This window comes from Dryas octopetala, chromosome 9, assembly GCF_963921425.1.
Source record: "Dryas octopetala chromosome 9, drDryOcto1.1, whole genome shotgun sequence".
NCBI lineage: Eukaryota > Viridiplantae > Streptophyta > Magnoliopsida > Rosales > Rosaceae > Dryas > Dryas octopetala.
This window is the reverse complement of record NC_141374.1, coordinates 7,904,582-7,927,509: the sequence shown is the minus strand read 5'-3', so window position 1 is coordinate 7,927,509 and position 22,928 is coordinate 7,904,582. Positions and strand designations below refer to the sequence as shown.

At 35.0% G+C, this 22,928-nt stretch overlaps 3 protein-coding genes across 3 annotated transcripts; 2 read left to right on the top strand and 1 right to left on the bottom strand.

Annotated features, from left to right (window-relative positions):
• The first annotated feature begins 427 nt into the window (after positions 1-427).
• Positions 428-5,192, top strand: LOC147273618 (putative serine/threonine-protein kinase PBL19). The gene is made up of 4 exons (XM_086256214.1): positions 428-1,298; positions 2,627-2,887; positions 3,561-3,683; positions 4,225-5,192. The coding sequence occupies exons 1-4, from the start codon at positions 942-944 to the stop codon at positions 4,651-4,653; spliced, it is 1,170 nt and encodes a 389-aa protein (XP_086112340.1). The 5' UTR covers positions 428-941; the 3' UTR covers positions 4,654-5,192.
• Positions 5,193-6,940: 1,748 nt separating this feature from the next.
• Positions 6,941-9,856, top strand: LOC147273617 (Putative membrane lipoprotein). Its single transcript, XM_086256225.1, has 3 exons — positions 6,941-7,014; positions 7,147-7,269; positions 8,435-9,856. Exons 1-2 carry the CDS (start codon positions 6,941-6,943, stop codon positions 7,256-7,258), a joined length of 186 nt encoding a protein of 61 aa, XP_086112351.1. The 3' UTR covers positions 7,259-7,269; positions 8,435-9,856.
• On the bottom strand, positions 9,482-12,267 carry CT-BMY (chloroplast beta-amylase). The gene is made up of 4 exons (XM_086256224.1): positions 11,689-12,267; positions 11,148-11,358; positions 10,787-10,897; positions 9,482-10,630 (listed from the first exon to the last, which is right to left on the bottom strand). Exons 1-4 carry the CDS (start codon positions 12,213-12,215, stop codon positions 9,842-9,844), a joined length of 1,638 nt encoding a protein of 545 aa, XP_086112350.1. The 5' UTR covers positions 12,216-12,267; the 3' UTR covers positions 9,482-9,841.
• Between the last annotated feature and the right edge of the window lie 10,661 nt (positions 12,268-22,928).

Sequence of the window (22,928 nt, the reverse complement as noted above, 5' to 3'; positions counted from 1 at the left end):
ACCTCATCTGTTTCATTCACATCACACACAGAAGAAAAGCACACGGGATGAGACTCATTAATTGCGAGGGGTACTCGCTATACAACAAAGACTTACTTAACAACACACCCCAATTCATACTTTAGGATTAGGGTGTTAATTGTAATTTGGAAGTATGTTGTGTTCAGCTTTCTCCATTCGATAATACTTTGATTCATCGACTGATTACCGAGAAAATTATTAAAGACAGCGTCCAAAAGTCAAGGCTATGTGGAGACCAACCCAAACGCGCAATGACTAATGTGAGTGAATAGAGAGAGAGAGAGAGAGAGAGAGAGAGAGAGAGGTTCAAACTATTTGTTGGTCTTCATCTTTGTGTAGGTAGGAAAAATCTGGCCGTGTTTTAGTTCCGTCCCTTTCGTTCCTTAATATTGTCGTTTCAGACACGACACTATTTATTTTCCAAAACCAGGATATGTAATGAGATATCCAATGTTTCTCTTTTTTTCTTACATTTCCCATTTCTTCTTCTTTAAGGCCATTCTTAGAACTTTCTCTTTCAATTCCTGTCCACTCCATTTTTCACCTCAACTTCGATCTGGGGTTTGTCTTTTTTAGCAGCTTGTATCCAATCACCAACTGGGTTATTCTTGTTTTGCATAATTTTCTATAGATTTTGCTTGTTTGCTTCTATTTCCATCAGGGTTTTCATTTGTCCCCTGTTTGACCTTTCATAGCTTTCTGGGGCCAATTAGTTTACCTCAATTTTCTGCTAGTTTCCCTTATTTTCTTTGTGGGTTTTCTTTGCCTATTATATATATTACATTCCCATCTAATTCAGCATTTCCTTGTAGCTTTTCATCTCTCTCTCTCTCTCTCTCTCAATGAAGTGAAGCTAGCATTATCACCTCTATATACCATTTGAGTCTTTGAGACTTATATTTCACAGAGCTAATAAAGAAATGAAGTGCTTCCTTTCCTTCAAGGGCAAATCCAAGAGCAAGAAGCAAGAAGCACAATCCGCCCCAGAGCTAAGAGACAAAAGCAAATCCAACAATCCGGTTTTGGATCGTGCAACGAAATCTTTAAGTTCTTTACCATCACCAAGGAGCATACCAGAATTGTACAAAGAGAAGGAGCAAAATTTGAGAGTTTTCTCTTTCCAAGAGCTCAGGGAAGCAACAAATGGCTTCAGCAGGTTGCTGAAGCTTGGGGAAGGAGGTTTTGGGAGTGTGTATAAAGGAACAATTTGGCCTGCAACTGGTCAGGGTAGTCCAATTGTTGTTGCCATAAAAAAGTTAAACCAACATAGCTTACAGGTGATCTTTATATCTTCATTAACTTTCTCTGTTTAATTTTGCCATTCCAATTGTTTGTTTGTTTGTTTGTGTGTTTCTCTGTTTTTCTTCCTATCATTCTTGTCCATTTCTACTTGGTTGGGAGTCTTGTTATTTTTGTTGGATGGTGTTGTTAGATGTTGAATGATTGTGATGGCAGCATTGAATGGTGTTTTATATTTGGATGGTGAATTATGATGGTTGGTTTATGGATGTTGAATTGATCCTAGAAAATAGTTATTTATATCTGCATGTTTGACTTCTACCTCTATTAGTGGACCTATTCTATTTTAGTAATAATATTTCATTAGAATATGTGATTTTTTTAGTAGAAAGGATTTTATTCGCTTTAAGGATTTTATATGCTTGTTCATTTAGGTTGATAGTTCAACTTAGATTTTCATTATATTTAAAAGAAATCATATTTATTTGTGAATGAAATGGAAGCCAGTAATAATCAGACAATATACTGTAAGTGGGGCGTTAAAAGAGTAAATGTGAGATAATGATTAACTTAAAGAAAGCTGAATGTCTTCGTTTGATCAAGTCCAGGAAGTTCTGTAATTTACACTTCACTAATGACCCTACATAGGCAATATGACAAATGAGGACTTTGGAATCCATCTGGTGCTGGAAGTATAGGAATATGGAGAGAATATTGTCATTTTCCAATGAGAAGGATGCTGTTGTTAGCGACAAAAGTTAGCAAAAACAGAAAGAAAACTGAATACTAAAATTAGGCAAAATGGAATTCAGTTCCATGTAGTGTTTGAATGGCATTAGTTAAATGAATGACAGATAAACTAGTTTAAATCCTTGATATCAGCTTCTGCTTGTTGGAAACATATTGTGTTGTTGCCCTTTGTCTGAGAAGGCTCTTACCAGTTCTCATATTTTTCATCTTGTTAGTCATTAAAAAAGAGGTTTTTTTTTTTTTTTTTTTCACTCAAGAACATGAATTGGAACACATTTTCAAATTTTGTGTAAAGAGTATTAGTAGCTAATTAGCCATTAATATATTTGATTAAAGGTAATTACATAGCAGTTAAAAGATAATGGTCTGTATAAAAGTTACACCTTATTACTCTTTTATCAGTTATGGTAGACACAAAGATTTTGCTGAAAAGAGTAGAATAGATTCATCTTTACCTTCTGAGATTCGCACATATTTTTTTAATGATGTTTAAGATTAATTAGATATCCTTTTCAGAACACACAGTTTGCTGCCATTATATATTTAAATGTCTTTTACATCTTGCTTTTGATCTTTTTGGTTGCCAAGCTTATGGTTATTTGCTTTTCTCATATAGGGTCATAAAGAATGGCTTGCGGAAGTTCAATTTCTCAGTGTTGTAAATCACCCAAATTTAGTAAAACTTATAGGATATTGTTCTGTAGATGGAGAAAGAGGGATCCAACGGTTACTGGTGTACGAATTTATGCCTAATAGAAGCTTAGAAGATCATCTTTTCAACAGGGCTTTGCTCACGCTGCCCTGGACGACAAGGTTACAGATAATGCTTGGTGCTGCTCAAGGATTGGCTTATTTACATGAGGGACTGGAAGTCCAGGTGCATATCTCTTTCTGTTCATTATTCCTGAGTTGACCATGCTACTGCTTGTCAATTTGTTTGTGATTTAAAACTATCATCTCATCTGAACATATGACTCCTCTATGTCTACTTGCTTTATGGCTATTTTAATTTGACCAATGGACACTAATAACATGATCCGGTTAAGGTATTTTTGTCATTTAGAGGATTTTGGTATTTATTTATGAAATGTATCTGAGCATTTTAGCTAAGTGGTCTGTTTAAATTGTGGAGGATTTGAACTTAAACTGTATGTGCTACTAATGTAATTGCCATAAGTTGACAGCTACCAGAACTGGAAAAATATGATACTTGGGAGTAGTATATTATGAAGTATGAACTTTGCTGTTAAATTTGAGTCAATTCAGGGAATTCAAAAAATTCCCACCACTAGAAAATGCCCTTTGCTTTGCATAAATGGTGGTGTTAAATTGTTACTGAAGTCACAGACTTGGTTTAGCTGTACTTTGAAAGAATAAATGATTAATTCTCATCTTCTAATTATACTTCTGACAATTAATTTCCGAAAATTGCTGAGTTTATTTACTGATGATACACTTACTGGCCTTGATAATTTTTTATTTGTTTGAAGACAAAAACTCTTAAGCATGCATTTGTTGAACCATGTTTTCTTATGGTGTTTGGAAATTAGGTGATATATCGAGATTTCAAATCCTCAAACGTGCTATTGGATGAGGACTTTAAGCCAAAGCTCTCAGACTTTGGACTTGCTAGAGAAGGGCCACAGGGTGACCGTACTCATGTATCAACAGCGGTAAGTAGATCTGAGATAATTTGTTGTGTTCTGTAAAATTCTGACTTCTGGGACATGCTACACCAGCCACATATTGAGTGGCATCTTTATAGGCTGCGACTTTTGTAAGACATATTATGTAAAATCATCCCTAGTTCTATCCAAGTTAGCTGTCTCAGCTAACTTCTTGGTGTTAAACACTTGATGCAGAGCATCAGTTGAGCCATTCTTAAGAGTATTTCACTTGTTTCAGCACTTTTATGAACTAAAAGGATGTTTTCAAGGAGGGCTTGACTCCTCTTTCTCTAGGGGACCAAGTAATGTCACATTTTTTTTCCAAGACATTTTGATAAGTTCTTTATGTTTACTTAAAAGATTTCATTGAATTGGTCCTAAACTCTTGACCATGAAATGCACTTGAGGTCCCCATTTGAAGGGTGGCCACAATCTTCTTTGAAGTGCATTATTGAGAAGAAGCATGGGACTAGTTATTCACATTTTCAGTTGTCTGTTGCTATTTCACAATATCACTTATGCATATTGTATTTGTTTCTGTTTTCAGGTGGTAGGGACTTACGGATATGCTGCCCCAGAATACATTGAAACAGGCCATCTCACAATCCAAAGTGATTTATGGAGTTTTGGAGTGGTGCTGTATGAGATCCTCGCGGGCAGGCGTGTCTTAGAAAGAAACCGCCCAATAGCAGAACAGAAGCTTCTTGAATGGGTTAAACAGTTCCCTGCTGACAGTAAAAGGCTCAGCATGATGATAGATCCACTGCTGAGAAACCAGTATTCTCTTACTGCAGCTCGGAAAATTGCCAAGTTGGCAGATAGCTGCCTGAACAAGAATGCAAAAGACCGGCCAACAATGAGTCATGTGGTAGAGATCTTGAAGCAAGCTCTACAAGATTCGGAAGGGGGAACCAGTTCTGTAAATAGCAATTTTGAGGCATTTAGGTCTCCACTGGCTAAGCGGAAATCCAAGTAGACTTGATATACGAGAAGCTTGTGATAAAAAAAAGAGCATAAAAATACTGTCTGCTGTGGCTAAGTTATGTTTAAAAATTTTCAGCAGGTTCAAATGGTTGGATAATATTAAGCAAGTATTAATAGAAACAGGCAAGAGTTAATCCAAACCTGCTATCGAATCCGGGAACTATGTAGATTAGAGAGGTCCTGAAGCACATTGCTATAAAAGAATTCGAGGAAACCTTTGCTTTTTCTATTGTAAAATTCTAGAATGGAAGGAGGCAGAGGCAGTGAATTAGGGGAAGACTCAATATACTAGTCAGTGCAATGGCTGTAAAGCTCCATGCTTAACCTTTTCTGTCTTTTTCTCCTTTTAAACAGAGATGTGCACTGTGGTAGCATTCTTGTGAGATTTGTCCTTTTTCCTGTCTCTCTTTCCCTTTTCTCCTAGGAATCATTCTTGTATGTGAAAAAGTAATGGATTGATGTTTTCTTTAGTTACTAATTTGATAATCATGAAATCTCCCTCACTAAGCTAAGGATAGTTTGATTTCATCACATCAGTGCAGGGTGCAGGTGTGCTTATATTATGTACAGCAAACTCTGTGGCCAATTAATATATGGTTCAGAAAAAATAATTTTGAGAAAACTGAGAATAGATCTTATTCAATTGAAGACTGAGAATGATTGGATATGACAAGCCAGGTTTGGCCTATCCAAGGTCTATGAAATCAAAGATTTTGCATTGCTTTAAGGATGAAGAGAATTCTCCAGGAAAACTATTGTTGCTTGGATGATCCAATGTCATTAGCAAACTCTGAGAGCCCATAGAGTCTATCATCAGCTTAGCCAAATTCAGAATCATTATTTTGTGGCAGTCCCTAAAGTAATCTGGAAGATCTCCAAATAAAAAAGGTTGTTTGAGAGGTCAAGGTAGGCCCAGAAGTCTATATGCAACAAGGTATATGTTATACAATTCAATTCTTTTCCCAGAGAAAGAAAGGTGACATTGACATGATACAATCTCAAAAAACAGGACTACAACATATAGCTGCTCAGAGGAATAGCATGAAATGATTTGGGGATTTGGCAATGTGATATTTTCAGAATATGCATGGAAATGGCATTCAGAGCCAGACCAGCCTTGTTTTTAAGGGGGTGGATGCTCATTCTTGAGATACACATATCCCATGTAGTCCATTATACAGAATTCATAAGACAAACAAGCATCATAGTTGTGTGAAAGAGAAAGCATAGACATTTTATATCACAAACCTCCCACACTATAAGGCTCCTGTTGTTTTGTGTGAGGGGACATTTAAGTCATTTTAAGTGGTGTATAGAGGTTTAACTAGAAGTCGGATTGACCAAATTACAAAGACCTTAATGGAAATCAAGTCGAACAACAGGCTGGCGGAGCCATAAATCTTTTTTGGAGGGTCAAGAATCTAAAAATGTCTTAACTGGGGGCTGATATACAAATCATTTCTAAAATTTTCATAGGATTGCAAACGTTAACAACTAAAGACTACAATTAATATCAAATGTTAAAAAACTTGTTCCAATCTTTACAATGGTAAAAAAACCCACATTTCAAACTTCTTTTGATTTGATCCATTTTTAAGTTAAACGCTCAAATATTACACTTTTGAACGAACGAACGCTTGTATAACTTTGTGAGTGTTACATATCAATGGCCTCAAACATCCATACTCTTAAAGGTAGAACTAGTTATTTTGTTATAGACAATTTGGTGCATGTATCTTCTCATTTAAATTTACGTATCATTTACTCTAAAATAAGAGAATTAACACTAGAATAATTTTAGTGGAAATCTAGATAAATTTATAAAAAAGGATTGCTTTTAATAAGATTTAAAAGAGAACCCTCAATGCAATCAAAGAATCCGAACCGTATATTTGAAAGTCATCATTCAAGAATCATTCTTACAAAACTTCAATTAAATTGAAAATTATAATTAAATTAATAAATGAATACAGTTTTTCCGATAACATTTGAAATGATTATGTTGATAATTAAATAATCGAAATCTATTTGATTGATTTTTTGTAAAAATAATTCTTAAATAGGGACTTAAAACTTAGTTCCCATAATTAAATCACACAACAGGTTGTCCACTTGTCCCCAACTATACTATCCTTTTTGTTTCTTATAAAAAAGAGATCCCTCTTAAGAAGGGTAGTCGTTGACATCTAGTCAAATCTAGAAGGACTGGTTTTGAAATTTGGCCTTTTACTAGACTCTTTCTCAAATATCATTAGTTTTCTTTCCAAAACCCCCAATACATGAAAATGGAGAAAACCTTCACACTCCTACATACAATTGTCACTGCAACAGTCTTCTCTGCCGTTTCGGGCTGGTACCTTCCTCTTTTCTTCACTTTCTTCCTCTTTACTTCCTCTCACTTCCTCAGTAATTAGGTTCCCTGCATTTTTTCTTTTAGTATCTCCAATCTTCTCCAATCATTCATTACCCAATTTCTTATTCTCAGGTACGGGTTCATGTTCGGAAGAGAATCTGCTCGCAAAGAGCTCGGAGGCGTGATCGAAGAGCTTCGCCGCCAAAATCCCAACTCCGATCCACCACCACCACCTCATTCTTGAATTCATTGGGGGTACCTTTATTCTCTCTCACTTCCCATTATTATGTTTTATTAAGCATTCTAATTGGCTATGCTCGTGTTGGGTTTCAATTTGTGCTATTGTTGCAAGTGATTGTAAAATCAATGAACCATTAAAAGTGTTGCATTATTAGTTGCTAGTGATTGTAAGTTAACCCATTAATTTTGAAGTAATGGGTGATTACTTACTAGTCCCTAATTTTCGAGATGTCATGAATTTTGGTGTGGTGACTTACCATTGTAATTGATTTTAGAGTGAGGGAGAGAATGGAATTCCCATTTGTAATAGCTACATAATGTCTTAATTAAAGAAGAAAGAAAGTTACACTATATCAAATGAAAAGCCCTCTGGTCACAGAGGGCTATGGTTTCCCTGTTTTTCTTTATCTGAGTTGCTTTTCTTTTTATGATGCTAAAGATTGTGATGACTGACCCAATTAAAAACAAAAAGATGTTTGTCAGGGTAAAGATTATTTTATTTAATGTTCTATATATATATATACATACATATTAATATTAATTCTATCTTCCTTGTGAATTTCGTGTGTGGGGTAGCATGAAGATCATAAGTGAAATAAGTAAAGAAAAAAAATCTATTCCTTTTGGGGTACTTTAATGATGAAACTAGAACCCTTGTGAAAACTATGTTAAGGTTTGCTATTGGGTCATACATCGAGGTAATCAGTTTGGTTTAAAGTAATGCTGATGGAATGCCAACAGCAAAGGACTTTCATAAAATCTCAATGCTGCGGCCTAGAGAAGAATAGCTGATAAAGATTTGCTTGAACTAGTTTTTTTAGCTTATTTCCTTCTTGGAATCATCATTCAGGAGAACGATGCACCGCTACCTTTCGTTTAACCGCATCTTTCTCTAATATTCCTCTTCCTCCTCTTTAGAATAGTGTTCAAACCTGTGATAGTAGATGGTCTTCCTGTTCATGTCCCCTTTTTATGAGTATGTTCTTGTCCTCCTTTCTTGAGTACATATTAACTGGTCTTTTATTGTTCTTATATCATATAGATATGGTTGATTTGCAAGAGAAAATATCTGGATGAACCGTTCATTCAGAACATGAATTAATGTTTTTCTGAAACTCAAGTTTAAATCTTGAATCACGTATCAACTAAGGATTTCTTATTTAGATTGTGACATATTCAGGTGTTTAGGTCAAGGTTGATGGCATCAAGTGGGCAGTGAGGAAACCACTTCCAGATTCCTTAAAGATTCCGAAAAGAAATATGTCTTCAGGCCTTCATTGAAAACATTCCCTAGGTCATATTTGGTGGTGTCTTCAAGTCATCTTGCATTATCCTTGACTGCGGATTGTGCCTTCTTGTAGAGTTTAGATGATAACTTTCAAACCTTTGTATGCTGACTCACTTTGAAGATACATATTTCTGTTGTGAGATGGTTGTTAAAAGTTGATTTTTCTAGATGAATTAATTTAGGTACTGTTGTTGGTGTTGACATACTCTTTGGCCTAGCATCAAGTTAATGAGGCTAGTTAGACTGCAGCAAACGAAACTATCAAGTGAAGCATAATCCACAGCTACAAATTTTAACATTTTCTTGGTTAGATGGGGGGAAAGGTCCAAAAGAACTTGTAGCAAACTATCTAGGCCAGGCAACCCCAGTTTAGTCTTCCTTCAATAGACTTAACAGTAAAGGGGTGGAGAGTCTAACATATGCAAACCCAGCTCCAGACCAAGCCTGAAATTTTCTGATCTGATATACGTTATAATTACTATTTAGTTTATATATAGAGAGAGCCCTATTTCTAATGTTTGGTATACTAGAGCACTCGTATGAGTCTTTCATTTCTAGCAAGTAGTAGTATGAGGCTTTTATTTCCTACATTTGGTGTCAAGCAGGTTTGATATTGTGATGGGTGTAACCATCAGAGTGTCTATGGAGAAACGCAAATGATTGGAGAAGACGAAAAACATCTTCCTCTGAAAATTTCAAAGGGAAGCTAATGGTATGGGCAAATAGCAAATGCCAAACACAATAAAATTAGAAGCAAAAATCTGGAAAGCCAAGTGCTTTACCCAAGTTGAAAATGAAAATAAGTCTGAGTAGGAAGTAATTGTCCGAGATTCAAAAAATAAAATCAAGGAGGGTAATGAACCCTAAAAAGGCAAACTAATAACAGTCATGAAAAGTGAAGAAGGTGCAGAGTTTATTGAGACAATAAAGCACAGAACATAGAAATTAATGAGAATATTATTTGAAATTTTGAGATACTTTTATTAATACACTGGATGCTATACTACTTAACACACTGGACAGAACCATTTCCAAGAGTCATCCAAACTAAATTGATGAATACCTGGATTGAATGAACATCAAATGTAATGGAGACATATACAGGGAACTTTTATTTTTCTGAAACATCTTAGATCTCAGTATCTGATGCCAATCATGGTTTCTGCATATAATTAATCTCTCTCTCTCTCTCTCTCTCTCTCTCTCACTGTTTTTCTTTTTCTCTTCTCTTCCTATATTACAGTGCTTAAACTATACACTGTTTGTACATGAAGATGCACATACACAATTTCTAATTCTCTAGGCAAGAAGAGTTTCTTTTGTTTTCTTGACATTCTTCTCTTCGATAAACCGAACAAAAAGGTCAGTCCCAGTGGAGTCACTTTTTGACAGTCTTCTATTCCCACCGTTTGCCATGTTTTGCACAAACTCAACCAAGTGCCGCCAGTTTTCCCCTTCAAACAATCTCTTATTCATTCTCAGATATGTAAATGCACTTAACCCATTGCCGGAATCTGATCTGCTTGTTTCCAAGACTTGTGCAAAAGCACCAGAATCATACCTCTCCAGTGCATTCTCTCCTGCAAGTTCAATTCCAGCAAACTTAGTTGCCATCTTTACCTGCTTTACTAAGCCCTCTGGTGAGCAATTTGCATGTTCGGGCTGTTCTCTGTCTTTCATTTCCATGCAGGTGAAGTTTAATACAACCCCGTGTTTGCCGAACATTCTTGCCGTTGGTAGGTAACCATCTCTATGTCTAGTATTGTAGTAGCCAGCAGTTAATTCAGCAGCATGAGATCTTGTTCTGTAGTGCCAGTGAATCCCTGCTACTTTTCCAGATAGTTTAGCTCCAGTCCCTTGGAATACTCCTTCCGCAGCTGCCAGGATTCTATCTCCATGCCTTAGTAGCTTCCCTGAGTACCATTCCAGGAAGAACTTTCCATACTCAGTGTTGCAAGTTCCATCTCTTTTGAAGAATCCGGTGTCTTCAGGAAATTGATTGTAATGGCCGGAATCATGGGGTCCACTTCTTCCCCAATCTCTCTTCCCCAGTGCCTCTGCTGATGCTTCCAGGGAAGCAATCATGTACTGTGTGACAAAAAAGCTTGTTTAGGAATGAAAATATACCAAAGTTCTCTTTTTAATATTTTATGTGCCTTCGTGGTAAATTATGATACGCTTTTATTTAGGGCATTTTGTTGGGTCAACATAAATACAAAAGTGCCTTTTATTCACAATGCTTACCTTGTCATAACATTGGAATTCTCCAATTCCAGGAAACTTCCAAATTCCATTGCTTTCTGGGTAGGCTGGATATCTGAGCTCCCCACAAGGACCCATCCCCACTTGAATTTCCTGCACAAGTATTTGGAAATGAGTTTCTAATTTTTGAAACAATTCCCTTGTAAATTTTACAATGACTTAAAAGGGAGAGGAAAAGATTAATATTGATCGAATAATTATCACCAGTTTGTATTAGACAAAATTAGTTTTGTTCTGCTTGATGAATTCTCTTTTATGTCTACTTTTTCTGTATTGTTGAATTCCTACTAGTACTAGAATAATAGCATCCATTGGAGTTAACATGTTTTTTGCAGATAATTACCACAATAACGTTTCCCAGGTACTCTCTGAATCTGTCATGGAAGCTCCTCATGTAATCTGTGTAAACCTGCATCGGTGTTCTTCCTCCAAGAACAGGCAATGAATCACAGCCCAAGGATATGTACTCAGGATTCCTCCTGCCTGATTTGTCTGTGTAAACAAGGTCAGGATTCTTGCTTATTTCTTCAAGCACCCATGGAGGTAGAGGAATGCTGAAAATCCATAAAAAAGATGATTTAGTAAATCAGTTTATAAATCCACACAAGGTGGAGGTAGATCATCCACTCTGGAACAGAAAATGAATAGTAGAAAGATACCAGAATTTCTTGAGCCCTAAGTATTTAATGACTTAAAGCCAAATCACTGTGCAGATTAACAATAACAGTAAATTATTCTTTCTCGTTTTATTACATCTCTCATAGCTTGACTTATTTATCAATAAATTGCTGGAAAAGTTTTGCATCTCTTTTTATATGTTTCCATGCACCGTAATGAGAAGATTAAACATACCATAATGCAATAATTAGAACCTGATGACATACCTGCATGAGTCTCCAACATTTCCTCCACACTGATGAAAAGACATGACAGCTTGGAGCTTCAAGCCATGCTTTTGCACCAACTGCACAAGCTCATCATACCCTTCCCAGTTGTACTTGGAAGGTCCTTCTTTCTCCACCAATCCCCACCAGACATCCACCATAACTCCTTCAGCCCCGGCATTCTTCAAAGCCATCAAACTAACATTCAGGGCCCTTGGCTTGTTCAAATGCCCTCCATGAGTCACTGTGTCAAGTGGAAGCATCACAAACACAGGCACCTTGGAGTCATTTTTGCTGTGAGCAATATTGGGAAGTGCATGAAGCATCTCTATGCTCCTTCCCTCAGTTAAAATTCTTTCGCGCAAGAGCTGTGTTTCTTGCACTGAAGAATTCTTGGCCCGGAGGCGGCATGATGGCTTGTTTTGCGCAAGGCAAACTATGCCGGCAGGGAAGTCATCAGAAGTTTTGAGGGATTTGTGGTCTTTAAGATTGATGAAAGAAGCTGAAGAACGTAGTGTTAACGTCATTTAATCTCTCTCTGTTGAAGGGAAGAAAAGTGAGAATGTATGAATTAAGGAGTTGTGTGTTGTGTGTCTATTTATAAAAGAAATTCCCACTTGAGGGTTGTCCGTTGTTGAAGGAGACAATGTTGGTGGGCTCTAGTTTACAAGTGAAAAAGTGAAAAAGATCAAAATTAGTCGGCTCACTTTTTCAAAGTCACTTTCGCTGTAGACGTGGTTACACACTTACACCTTTTCCATTCTCATCAATCTGCGCGCAAAATATTTGAATCTCTGACAGAAAATTTCAATTTTTAAGGTCCCTCAGACAATTTTTAAATTACTTAATAAAAGAAGCTTATTGATGTCTTCACCAATTTAGTGATTCAATTTGTTTCTTTTATATTTCTCAGCATGTAGATGCTGCCTCCAACTAGAAATAGGATTTATATAAGTACAATATCAACAAATAATATAAGCAAAGGACTCGAATTCCAAACTCTTCCAACTCAGCATTTTCCTTGACTTATTAGGAATGGATTTTTAGGGGTATATTTGTCATAACATGGTTTGGATATTTTGAATGGGATCTTTTAAGTTGTGTAACACTATGAAATATCTTGAGCTGATAGCCTGATGCATACCCTTCTGATATTGCTAACCAAAATGTTGCCATGCAACTGTCATATTTCAAATTTTAATCTAAGTATTTTCATTTATCTTCAAAACCGTGTCAAGTGATGATTGAAGCTTTTGTTTGAATGGCCATAAACTCAGAGAAATTATGGCAGCATATGATATGGTATATAATGTAAATTTTATATTGAGTAGATCATTACACTCAATTCATAAATTCAAGATCTAGAACTTCATAATTCTCACAATTACTTAAGGCAGAAATTCAATTAATAATAAATATATACATTTTTTTGTCCATAATAATAAATATATACCTTGATCTATGAGACTCGGTATTTAAATGCAGAATAATGATTAACGGGAATTGTTCTCAAATCCTGAGAACTGAAATTCGTGTTTCTCCCTTTTCCTATAAATCGGTTACATAAAGTGTAATTTTTTGTATGTGTAGGTTTAAGATGGAATAAGCCTACATATTTATAGAGAGAGGACCAAATTTCCCATTATAATCTCTTTAATCTCTATCGTCCATCATAGTATAGATAGACTAGGAAATTAATCCAAATCCTTTTATTATTATGACTATATCAATAATAATCCTTATTAGATCTAGATTGTTATATGGACCACAATTAATAGAGTACTTGTCGGGCAAGCAATTAATTCCAACATATAACTATATACTGAAATCTAAAATTGGTTATTATGATTAGACAAATTGTATTTAGAGAAACTTAGAGTCCAGTCCATTTTATAAGTCTTTCTTAGATTAAGATCGGTAGTGATTTAGGGTTTTTAATTAAGTCTTTTTTTTATTATTTTTATTATTATTTTTTTTTTTTACGGCTTTAAGTTAAGTTTCCGCCCAAAATTTCGGAGTTAAAACTTAACATGCAGCATCTACAAAGTCCACTCTACACCCTAGGAGAGGAAATACCCTTTAAATAGGGGAAATATCCTTTAAATCGAGGAATGACTTTATTATGAATTAAAAAAATTTTATTATAAATTAAAAGGACTTTATTATGAATTAAAATAATTTTCTTATAAATTATTATGAATTAAAATGATTTTTTTATAAATTTTAAAATATTCTCGGTCTCTATCTAAAAATTATTTTTTAAAAGAATCTAAACCTAATTATCTCTTGTATTTATTATCTTAAATTTGATCCATTGTTTTCTTGACCTTTGTTCTTAGAACTTTCCAAGTGAGTTGAATTTCGTTCTATTTTATGTTATACCAAATATGTGAATCAATCTTTAGTACGTATAGTGCATTATAGATTTTCAGAATGACTCCTATGCTTCAAAAAACTGATATGTAATTGCTAGAATACATAAGTATTTTATTTTTCTTCTTCTATTTGGAGCGTGTGTTTATTTTTCTTGGAGCGTGTGTTTACTCAGACCACAACATTTTTAGTTCTGAAAATAACAATTTTGTTAAATAAATAATGAATAAAGAAAGAAAACATACATGCATAGCTGTGAAAAGGAAAAAACATAGTAGCTATGTTTTGGTGGGATAAGCATTGAGTGGTTTTGTTTCCTACAATGTAGGAAACCCCACAAATAGAGTTAAAATTTTTGTGTGGATCACAAAATATCTCAGAAATTACAAATTTTCTTGGTCTTGGTCTTGGTCGGTTTAGCGTGTTAGGATAAAGAATATATTATATTAGATGGGAGGCTCTTGTCATTTGGGTGGAAAATTAAACATGTGGTTGTAATTTGCAACCGAATTGTCTTTGCATGCTTCCATTTTTCTTGGAGTTTTCTTTCTGTTTTCTTTGCCCTTAACTGTTCAAACTTAACAGCTTCACTGATTTGCCCTCAATTGACTTATTCTCAAATTCTCAATAGAATATTGGCATTTTTTTGAGAAAGGTTCGCGTCCTCCCACAATCACATCGTACGAGCACATACTCATCACATGTTTAATTTTAAATTAATTTTTTGACGTTTATACTACCGTTACATTATTTAAATTTTAAAAAGTCATATATTATGTCTATCACTCTGACAACGTGAATTGGCTTTTTTTTTTTTTTTTCCTTGATAGAATGAGAATTGAGTGCATTAATTTTAATGTGCTCACACTCCAAAAAGTTAATTTAAAACACTCAATCTCACAAATTTAATTTTAAGCTAACATTAATCCATTAACAATCACAAATTTAATTTTTAAGTAACATCAACTCATCTAGAATCACAAATTTAATTTTCAGGTAACATAAACCCACATACAACCCAAAATAGCTTCAGTACTATGTAAACAAATTTAATAGTAAAAACTTTCAATTTTCACTTGCAGTTTTAATTTTCACCGCAGTTTTAATTTTCACTTGTTGTTTCAGTTATATAGAACACTCTTATAAAGTCGTAGTTTCAGTTTCCAATTTCAGTTCACAGTTTCAGTTCATAATTTCAATATTTTTTTAAATCTGAGTTCCAAATCTTTTGACAAAAAAAAAAAAAAATTCCAGATCTGCAAAGAAGAAGAACAAGAAAATGATGAAGAGAGACATAGCAAGAGAGAGAGAGATGAGAAAAGACAAAGACAAAAAGTAAGAAATAAAATGACAATTGACCATATTTCAAAATAAGCCAGCTAGCAGCCGCTTTTGCAATGCAACTGATAGTTACCTTGTTGTTAAATAAAATTAATCGGTGCACTAGAAATTAAATAGGACCACTAGAAATTAAATAGGATGCATAACATGCAACCTATAGTACGTAATTAATTCATAAGAAGAGTGTCTCTTGAGTTCTCATTTTATTCAATCATAATAATCCTCATACAAAGTCGGGCCTAGCCAAGAAGGGCAGGCAACTGCATGCATCTAACCATACATGACAACCAAAATGTGCTAAAGAATAGTCTATTAGAGTATTTCCGTCTAGATTGACAAATACTATGATCAAAACAAGCCAAGAGATCCTTAAGATCTTCCACAAGAACTCCATCAGCCGCCAAAGAAGGGGAAGGAAGGACTATTAATCCGCATCGATCACCACCCGGAGGAATCCATCTCAAGGATGATGTTTCGCAGTTGCAGATCAAGGGCTAATTGCAACCCAAAAGCGCCCGCCAATAGCTCGGTTTCATCGGACTGAAAAAGAATTGGCTTGTTAAATAGTGATAAATGAAAGAATTGTCCCATAATATTGGCTTAATTAGTACGGTCTAACTATTTATTCAATTTGGCTAGCTACACATTTCATATCAATACTGTCATTACATTATCATTATGACAGTGTTATTTGCACTCATCCAAAGATAGCACTACCTTTTTATTTTTATATGTTCTTACGTTAGTAATTATATGCATTATGTTGCTTCATAGCCTTCATGTATGTATACCTCTCAATTAAAAGTAGGGCAAAAAGTGGCTTGTTTCATCTTCGAGAGTTTAGGTGTACGATTTTATCTCAAACAAAGTGTCTTCGATATAACATCCATTTTTTCTCTAAAAATTTCATTAATAATCACTCATGATATTAAATGTAGACGAGATTGAACAACATAGCTAGATAAGAATTACACGTTGGAAAGATAGTGAAATGCATTGCTAAAGACAGATTAAGTAAACAAGTTTGATAGGGAATTGATCATCAAGTTGGTCCTTTTTAGCTAATGGTCCTTCAAGTTGGTCCATTAATAGAATCTCATGGATCTTTAAGTTGATACTTTGGTCTTTGTTCAAGTGGGTTTCGTTGAGCTTAGCTGTGGCCGTGTACTTGTTAGGCCTACCATTAATATTTTTGTGGAGGTTATGAAACCTTATCTCTTCAACCTTCTCACTCTCTGTCTCAATTGATCATGAAAAGACTCAAAGAAGAAACCAAAGAGAAATCACAAGACAAAAAGAAAAAGAAGTGGAAAAGGGACTTGTACAGGTATGAGCGGGAATTGATTGAAAATTCAGAACCAAATGAAAAAAGAATATATGGGGGAAAAAGAAGAAAAGAAAAGTGCTTTTAACAATAGATGAATTATAAGACAAGTCGGCCAAATGGAAACAATAATTTGTTGTCCCACTTATAGCTAAAATTTATTCCATGTATCCGACGTATTTAAAAGCATGCAGAGGGGCACATAGGTTTATTAGAAAGCAAATTATGGCAATGGTAATCGAACTTTATTCTTAGCGTCACTTTGATCTATAAACTTATTTTTTGAATTTTATAGTCTACGAAGTTTCACTCGTGTGTCACTTAAGTCTATTCTGTCAATTCTATCTATTTTTTTCGTCAATTTTAGTCACGTGTATCATGTTGGGAGAAAAAAGAATATGTGAGTTACTATTTAGGTGTCGTTATTCTGACCCAATTTTTGTTATTAGTAGTCCCAACATACTCTTTATACCCCACCTTTATTTTAAAACTGTTAAAACTTATTAGTATACTCAACATGTTTTCCTAAATTACCCTTACTAAAACCCAAGAAGCACACCCTTACAAGGAATACACATTGCAGCATAGCACAGGAAATGATTCAATGCATCAATGTGCACATCCAAATGAATTAGAGAGAGAGAGAGAGAGAGAGAGAGAGAGAGAGAGAGAGAGAGAGAGAGGGTGTTGTGGTGAAGGGAGAAGAAGAGATTAGCCACGGTTTGCACACAAGTAGATTAACCAATCACACTCACAGTGACCGACTTCAGCAGCACAGTTTCCACACAAATAGATTAAACCACCTAATCTCACTAAGCAGGAATTAACCACATCTTATTGCAATAAATTAAGCCTGCTAGCTATGAGAACAGAGCTAAAAGATGAATAACCATGTAGACAATATCTATACAAATACGAAATCTTCTGTTAGATAATTTTCAAATATTTGTAATTTGAATTGAATCAATGTGTCCTTTGGGAAAGGTTACTAAACTTTCTGTAGAGGTGTTTTATATTCATAGAGTCATAACCTTTCATGAAAAGGTATGATTCAAATGGTATCATACCTCTTGAATAAATATTTCAAATGAATGGTTGCTATACCATTTCAGAAAGGGCACATTAGATTCATTATAAAAAGAGAAGTTCTCTACATAATTTTTTACAGAAAAAACAACTATTATCTCATTCTCCATCTTTTCACCAAATCAAATACAAAGAACTAATTTCTGCAGTTTTAGTTCTTTGTGAAACTTGAGTATTCTTGTTATATCCATTTGTGTGTTTGGTTTGTTTTTGGTTGTGTAGGACATTAACAAACAATAGTGTTACTAGGCTTCATTGTATCCACAAGGCATATTTGCAAATCCCTCTACACACAAGAAGTGGGGGCAAATATTGTCTGAAAGAAAGCGTTGTTCAACGTGCCTTGAAGCAAGTTTTTATCATTCTTTCAGCAGCCACAACTCACAAGAACTCCAACAATTTTTTCCAACAATTTTCAGACAATATATCTGCTGTGGCTATGTCATCCATGAAGGATTTTACTTCTAATTTCGTGAAGCTTGAGAGGTTTGAAGGAGGGAATTTCAGACGTTGGCAAAAGAAGCTACACTTTCTTCTTACAAGTTTGAAAGTGGTATATGTGCTGACTACTCCAAGGCCTGAGGAAAATGATGATGAGTCCATTGCTGCCCAACGTGAACGTATCAAGTGGGATCAAGACGACTACATCTGCAAGGGACACATCTGCAATGCTATGACCGATGCCTTGTTTGACATCTACCATGAGATGGAGAGCTCTAAGGAAATTTGGGATGCACTTGAGGTTAAATACATGACTGAAGACGCAACAAGTAAGAAATTCCTTGTTTCAAAGTTCTTCAATTATAAAATGACTGATGATAGAAATGTTATTGAGCAATTTCATGAGATTATACACATGCATAACCAACTTTCTCAATACAAAATGTCTATGGATGAGTCTATCCTTGTTTCTGCTATTATGGAGAAATTACCATCTTCATGGAAGGAATACAAGAAGAACCTCAAACACAAGAAGGAGGATCTCACCATAGAACAATTGGGACAACACCTTCGGATTGAGGAAGAGTGTAGGGTCCGAGAGAAAGTTGATGATGGTTCATCCTCAAAGGTTCATATGATGGAGAATGGATCTAAACAATCCAACAACCACCAAGGGAACAAAAAGAGGAAGGGAAATTTCAACAAAGACCACCACAACACAAAAAAAGACAAAAGGGAGTTGTTTCCATTGTGGTAAACCAGGCCATTTCAAGAGAGACTGTCGTCATCTCAAGAAACAACAAGAGTCAAACTCCAAAGACAAATTTGTTGCTATGATTTCTGAGATTAATATGATGGAAGACAATGATGCTTGGTGGGTCGATTCTGGGGCAACCAAGCATGTGTGCATGGACAAGAAAATGTTCAAGACTTATGTGCCTAATGAGGAAGCCAATGTTCTCTACATGGGAAATGCTTCTATTGCTGTTATTAAGGGAAAAGGCACAATAGAACTAGAGTTCACATCCGGAAAGGTGCTTACTCTCAATGATGTTTATCATGTTCCAGATGTTAGAAAGAATCTGGTTTCTGGAAGTCTCCTCAACAAATTTGGGTTTAAGTTAGTATTTGAGTCAGATAAATTTATCTTGACCAAGGGTGGGACCTTTGTTGGAAAAGGTTATATGTATAATGGAATGTTCAAACTCAATCTCAATAAAATTTCTATTGGTTCTGTTTATATACTTGATTCGTTATCTTTATGGCATAATAGATTAGGTCATGTTAATATTAAAAAGATAAATGATATGTCTAATCTTGAATTGATTCCAAAGCATGTGAATGATTTGAATGATAAGTGTGTTACATGTTTGCATACCAAGATTACTAGAAAATATTTTCCTAAGATAGAAAGAACTTCTACGTTATTGCAACTTATTCATAGTGATGTTTGTGATCTGCATAGTACACCCACAAGAGGAAATAAGAAATATTTCGTTACTTTTATAGATGATTTTAGTAGGTTTTGCTATGTTTATCTTATGCATACTAAGGATGAAGTGTTAGAAAAATTTAAGATTTTTAAGAATGAAGTAGAAAACATTTGTGAAACAAAAATCAAGTATCTTAGATCCGATAGAGGTGGAGAATTTCATTTTCCATCTTATTGTGAATCCGTTGGAATTGTGCATGAAACTTCTATTGCATATACACCACAACAAAACGGTGTGGCAGAAAGGAAAAACAGGACTCTTGTGGAAATGGTTAACGCCATGATGTTGAAATCAAACCTTAGTAAAGGTTATTGGGGAGAGGCAATGCTAACGGCATGCCATCTCTTGAATAGAGTTCCTACCAAGAAACTAAAGGTCACACCATATGAACTATGGTTCAAAAGAAAACCAAATCTAAGTTATCTTAGAGTTTGGGGGTGTAGAGCAATCGTAAGGTTACCCGAACCAAAAATAAAGAAGTTAGGACCTAAAGCTATTGAATGCATATTTTTGGGATATGCAGCACATAGCAAAGGCTATAGGTTTCTTGTCATAGAACTTAATGACTCCATAGGGGTCAATACCGTGATTGAATCTAGAGATGCTGAATTTTGTGAAAATAGATTCATGTCTATTTTAAAGGATACGAATGAAGTGGTGGAGGATCCACAAAGGAATGGAAATATTTTACCAAATCTTTATGAAACACCATCAACTGAAACACCACCAATTGATAATGAAGAATCTTTTGAACCTAGAAGGAGCAAAAGAAGAAGGACTGAAAAATCCTTTGGTCCAGATTTTATCGTGTACCTTGTCGAAGGTACAAGAGACTCTCATAGTAAACAAACTATGATTACACCAAGTGTAGAGTCAGATCCTCTAACATTTGAGGAAGCCATGAAATCTCAAGACTCTGCTTTCTGGAAGGAAGCAATAAATGATGAGATGGACTCGATCATGGGAAACCAAACATGGAAGTTGGTTGATTTACCCCCTGGTTCAAAACCTATAGGGTGTAAATGGATTTTCAAAAAGAAAATGAAAGTAGATGGAACTATTGACAAGTTCAAGGCAAGGTTAGTTGCCAAAGGCTTTACATAAAAAGAAGGCATAGACTACTTCGATACCTATGCTCCAGTTGCAAGAACTGCAACTATAAGAATGCTAATTGCATTAGCATCTATATACAAATTTGAGATTCACCAAATGGATGTTAAAACTGCATTCCTAAATGGTGAATTGGATGAAGAAATTTACATGAACCAACCCGAAGGTTTTGTCATGACTGGACAAGAACACAAGGTATGTAAATTGGTTAAATCATTATATGGTTTAAAACAAGCGCCAAAGCAGTGGCATGAAAAGTTTGATAAAGTGATTGTATCCAATGGTTTTAGGATACATGAATCAGACAAATGCGTTTATAGTAAGTTCCAAAAAGATAAAGGAGTAATTATTTGCTTGTATGTGGATGACATGTTAATCTTTGGAACGGATATGGAATCTATAAACAAAACAAAAGAATTTTTGTCATCAAGCTTTGATATGAAAGATATGGGCAGCGCCGATGTAATTCTTGGCATGAGAATCAAAAGATGTAATGATGGATTGATGTTGACACAATCACATTACATAGAAAAGATACTAAAGAGATTCAATTTCTTTGATTCAAATCCAGTATCAACACCTTTTGATCCAAATATAAAGTTATACCCTAACAAAGGTAGGGCTGTGAATCAATTAGAATATTCTAAAATGATTGGTTGTTTAATGTATGCAATGACATGTACTAGGCCGGATATTGCATTCGCAGTGAGTAAACTAAGTAGATTTACTTGTTGTCCTAGTGAATTGCATTGGAATGCAATTACAAGAATATTTAAATATCTAAAGGGTACTTTGGATTATGGAATTTGGTATAGTGGATATCCTAATGTATTAGAAGGATATATTGATGCTAATTGGATAAATGATTTTGAAGATCATAAGTCTACAAGTGGCTGGATTTTTTTACTCGGTGGAGGAGCCATATCTTGGGGTTCAAAGAAACAAACATGCATATCGGACTCCACCATGGCAGCCGAATTTGTAGCCTTGGCTTCTTGTAGTAAAGAAGCCGAATGGTTAAGAAACTTATTAATAGAGATTCCAGTTTGGTCTAAACCAATGCCTCCTATCTCTATTCATTGTGATAGTCAAGCAACACTATCAAGGGCTTATTGTCAAGTTTATAATGGTAAATCTAGGCATATTGGCCTAAGGCATAGTTCTGTGAGGCAAATGATTACTGATGGAGTTATAACCATCAATTTTGTAAGATCATGTCAAAACTTGGCTGATCCATTAACCAAAGGACTTGCAAGGGATATGGTGTGGAAGACATCAAAAGGGATGGGGTTAAAGTCCACTCCTATATGATTACCAATGGTGGAAACTCAACTCGAACTCTTGAAACATCAAGTCTTTGAGTTCAATGAGCAAAGTACATCATATGATTGTAATCGCAAGCATTTAGTGTTGTCATTTTGAATGACACACTCTAATTATTTTTCCATCCAAGGTTAAAGTGCTTGGTACCTGTAATGTATGAAAGAGGGTGAGTTACAACTCTTAATAGATATGACTGAAAGTACTTGAGTTACAGGGGTACTACATGTCTACCTATATGCGTGTAGGAGGTGGTGCCGCTTCCTATGAGACAAGGACTTGTCACTAGAGCACGCATGAAAGTGGGTATAGACACAAGGCCAATCCACGTGTCGGTTTATAAACACACAAAAGGGGTTGCAAAGTTTTGTGTGTGAAATATGTCCGGTTAATCATATAAGATCGAAAGTTCAAAGCAATGCTACTTCTCTATCTTGATTAACTTTGATATGTTTTCACTAAGTTAAAGTTCAAGTCCAAAAGACACTTTAATTTATGCACAACGCTTTCAAGAAATTGCTCAAGTAAGTTTTTAAATGTTTTTAAAATTTGAGTCGTTTTATATTTTGAAAATGGTGGAGGATTGTTAGATAATTTTCAAATATTTGTAATTTGAATTGAATCAATGTGTCCTTTGGGAAAGGTTACTAAACTTTCTGTAGAGGTGTTTTATATTCATAGAGTCATAACCTTTCATGAAAAGGTATGATTCAAATGGTATCATACCTCTTGAATAAATATTTCAAATGAAT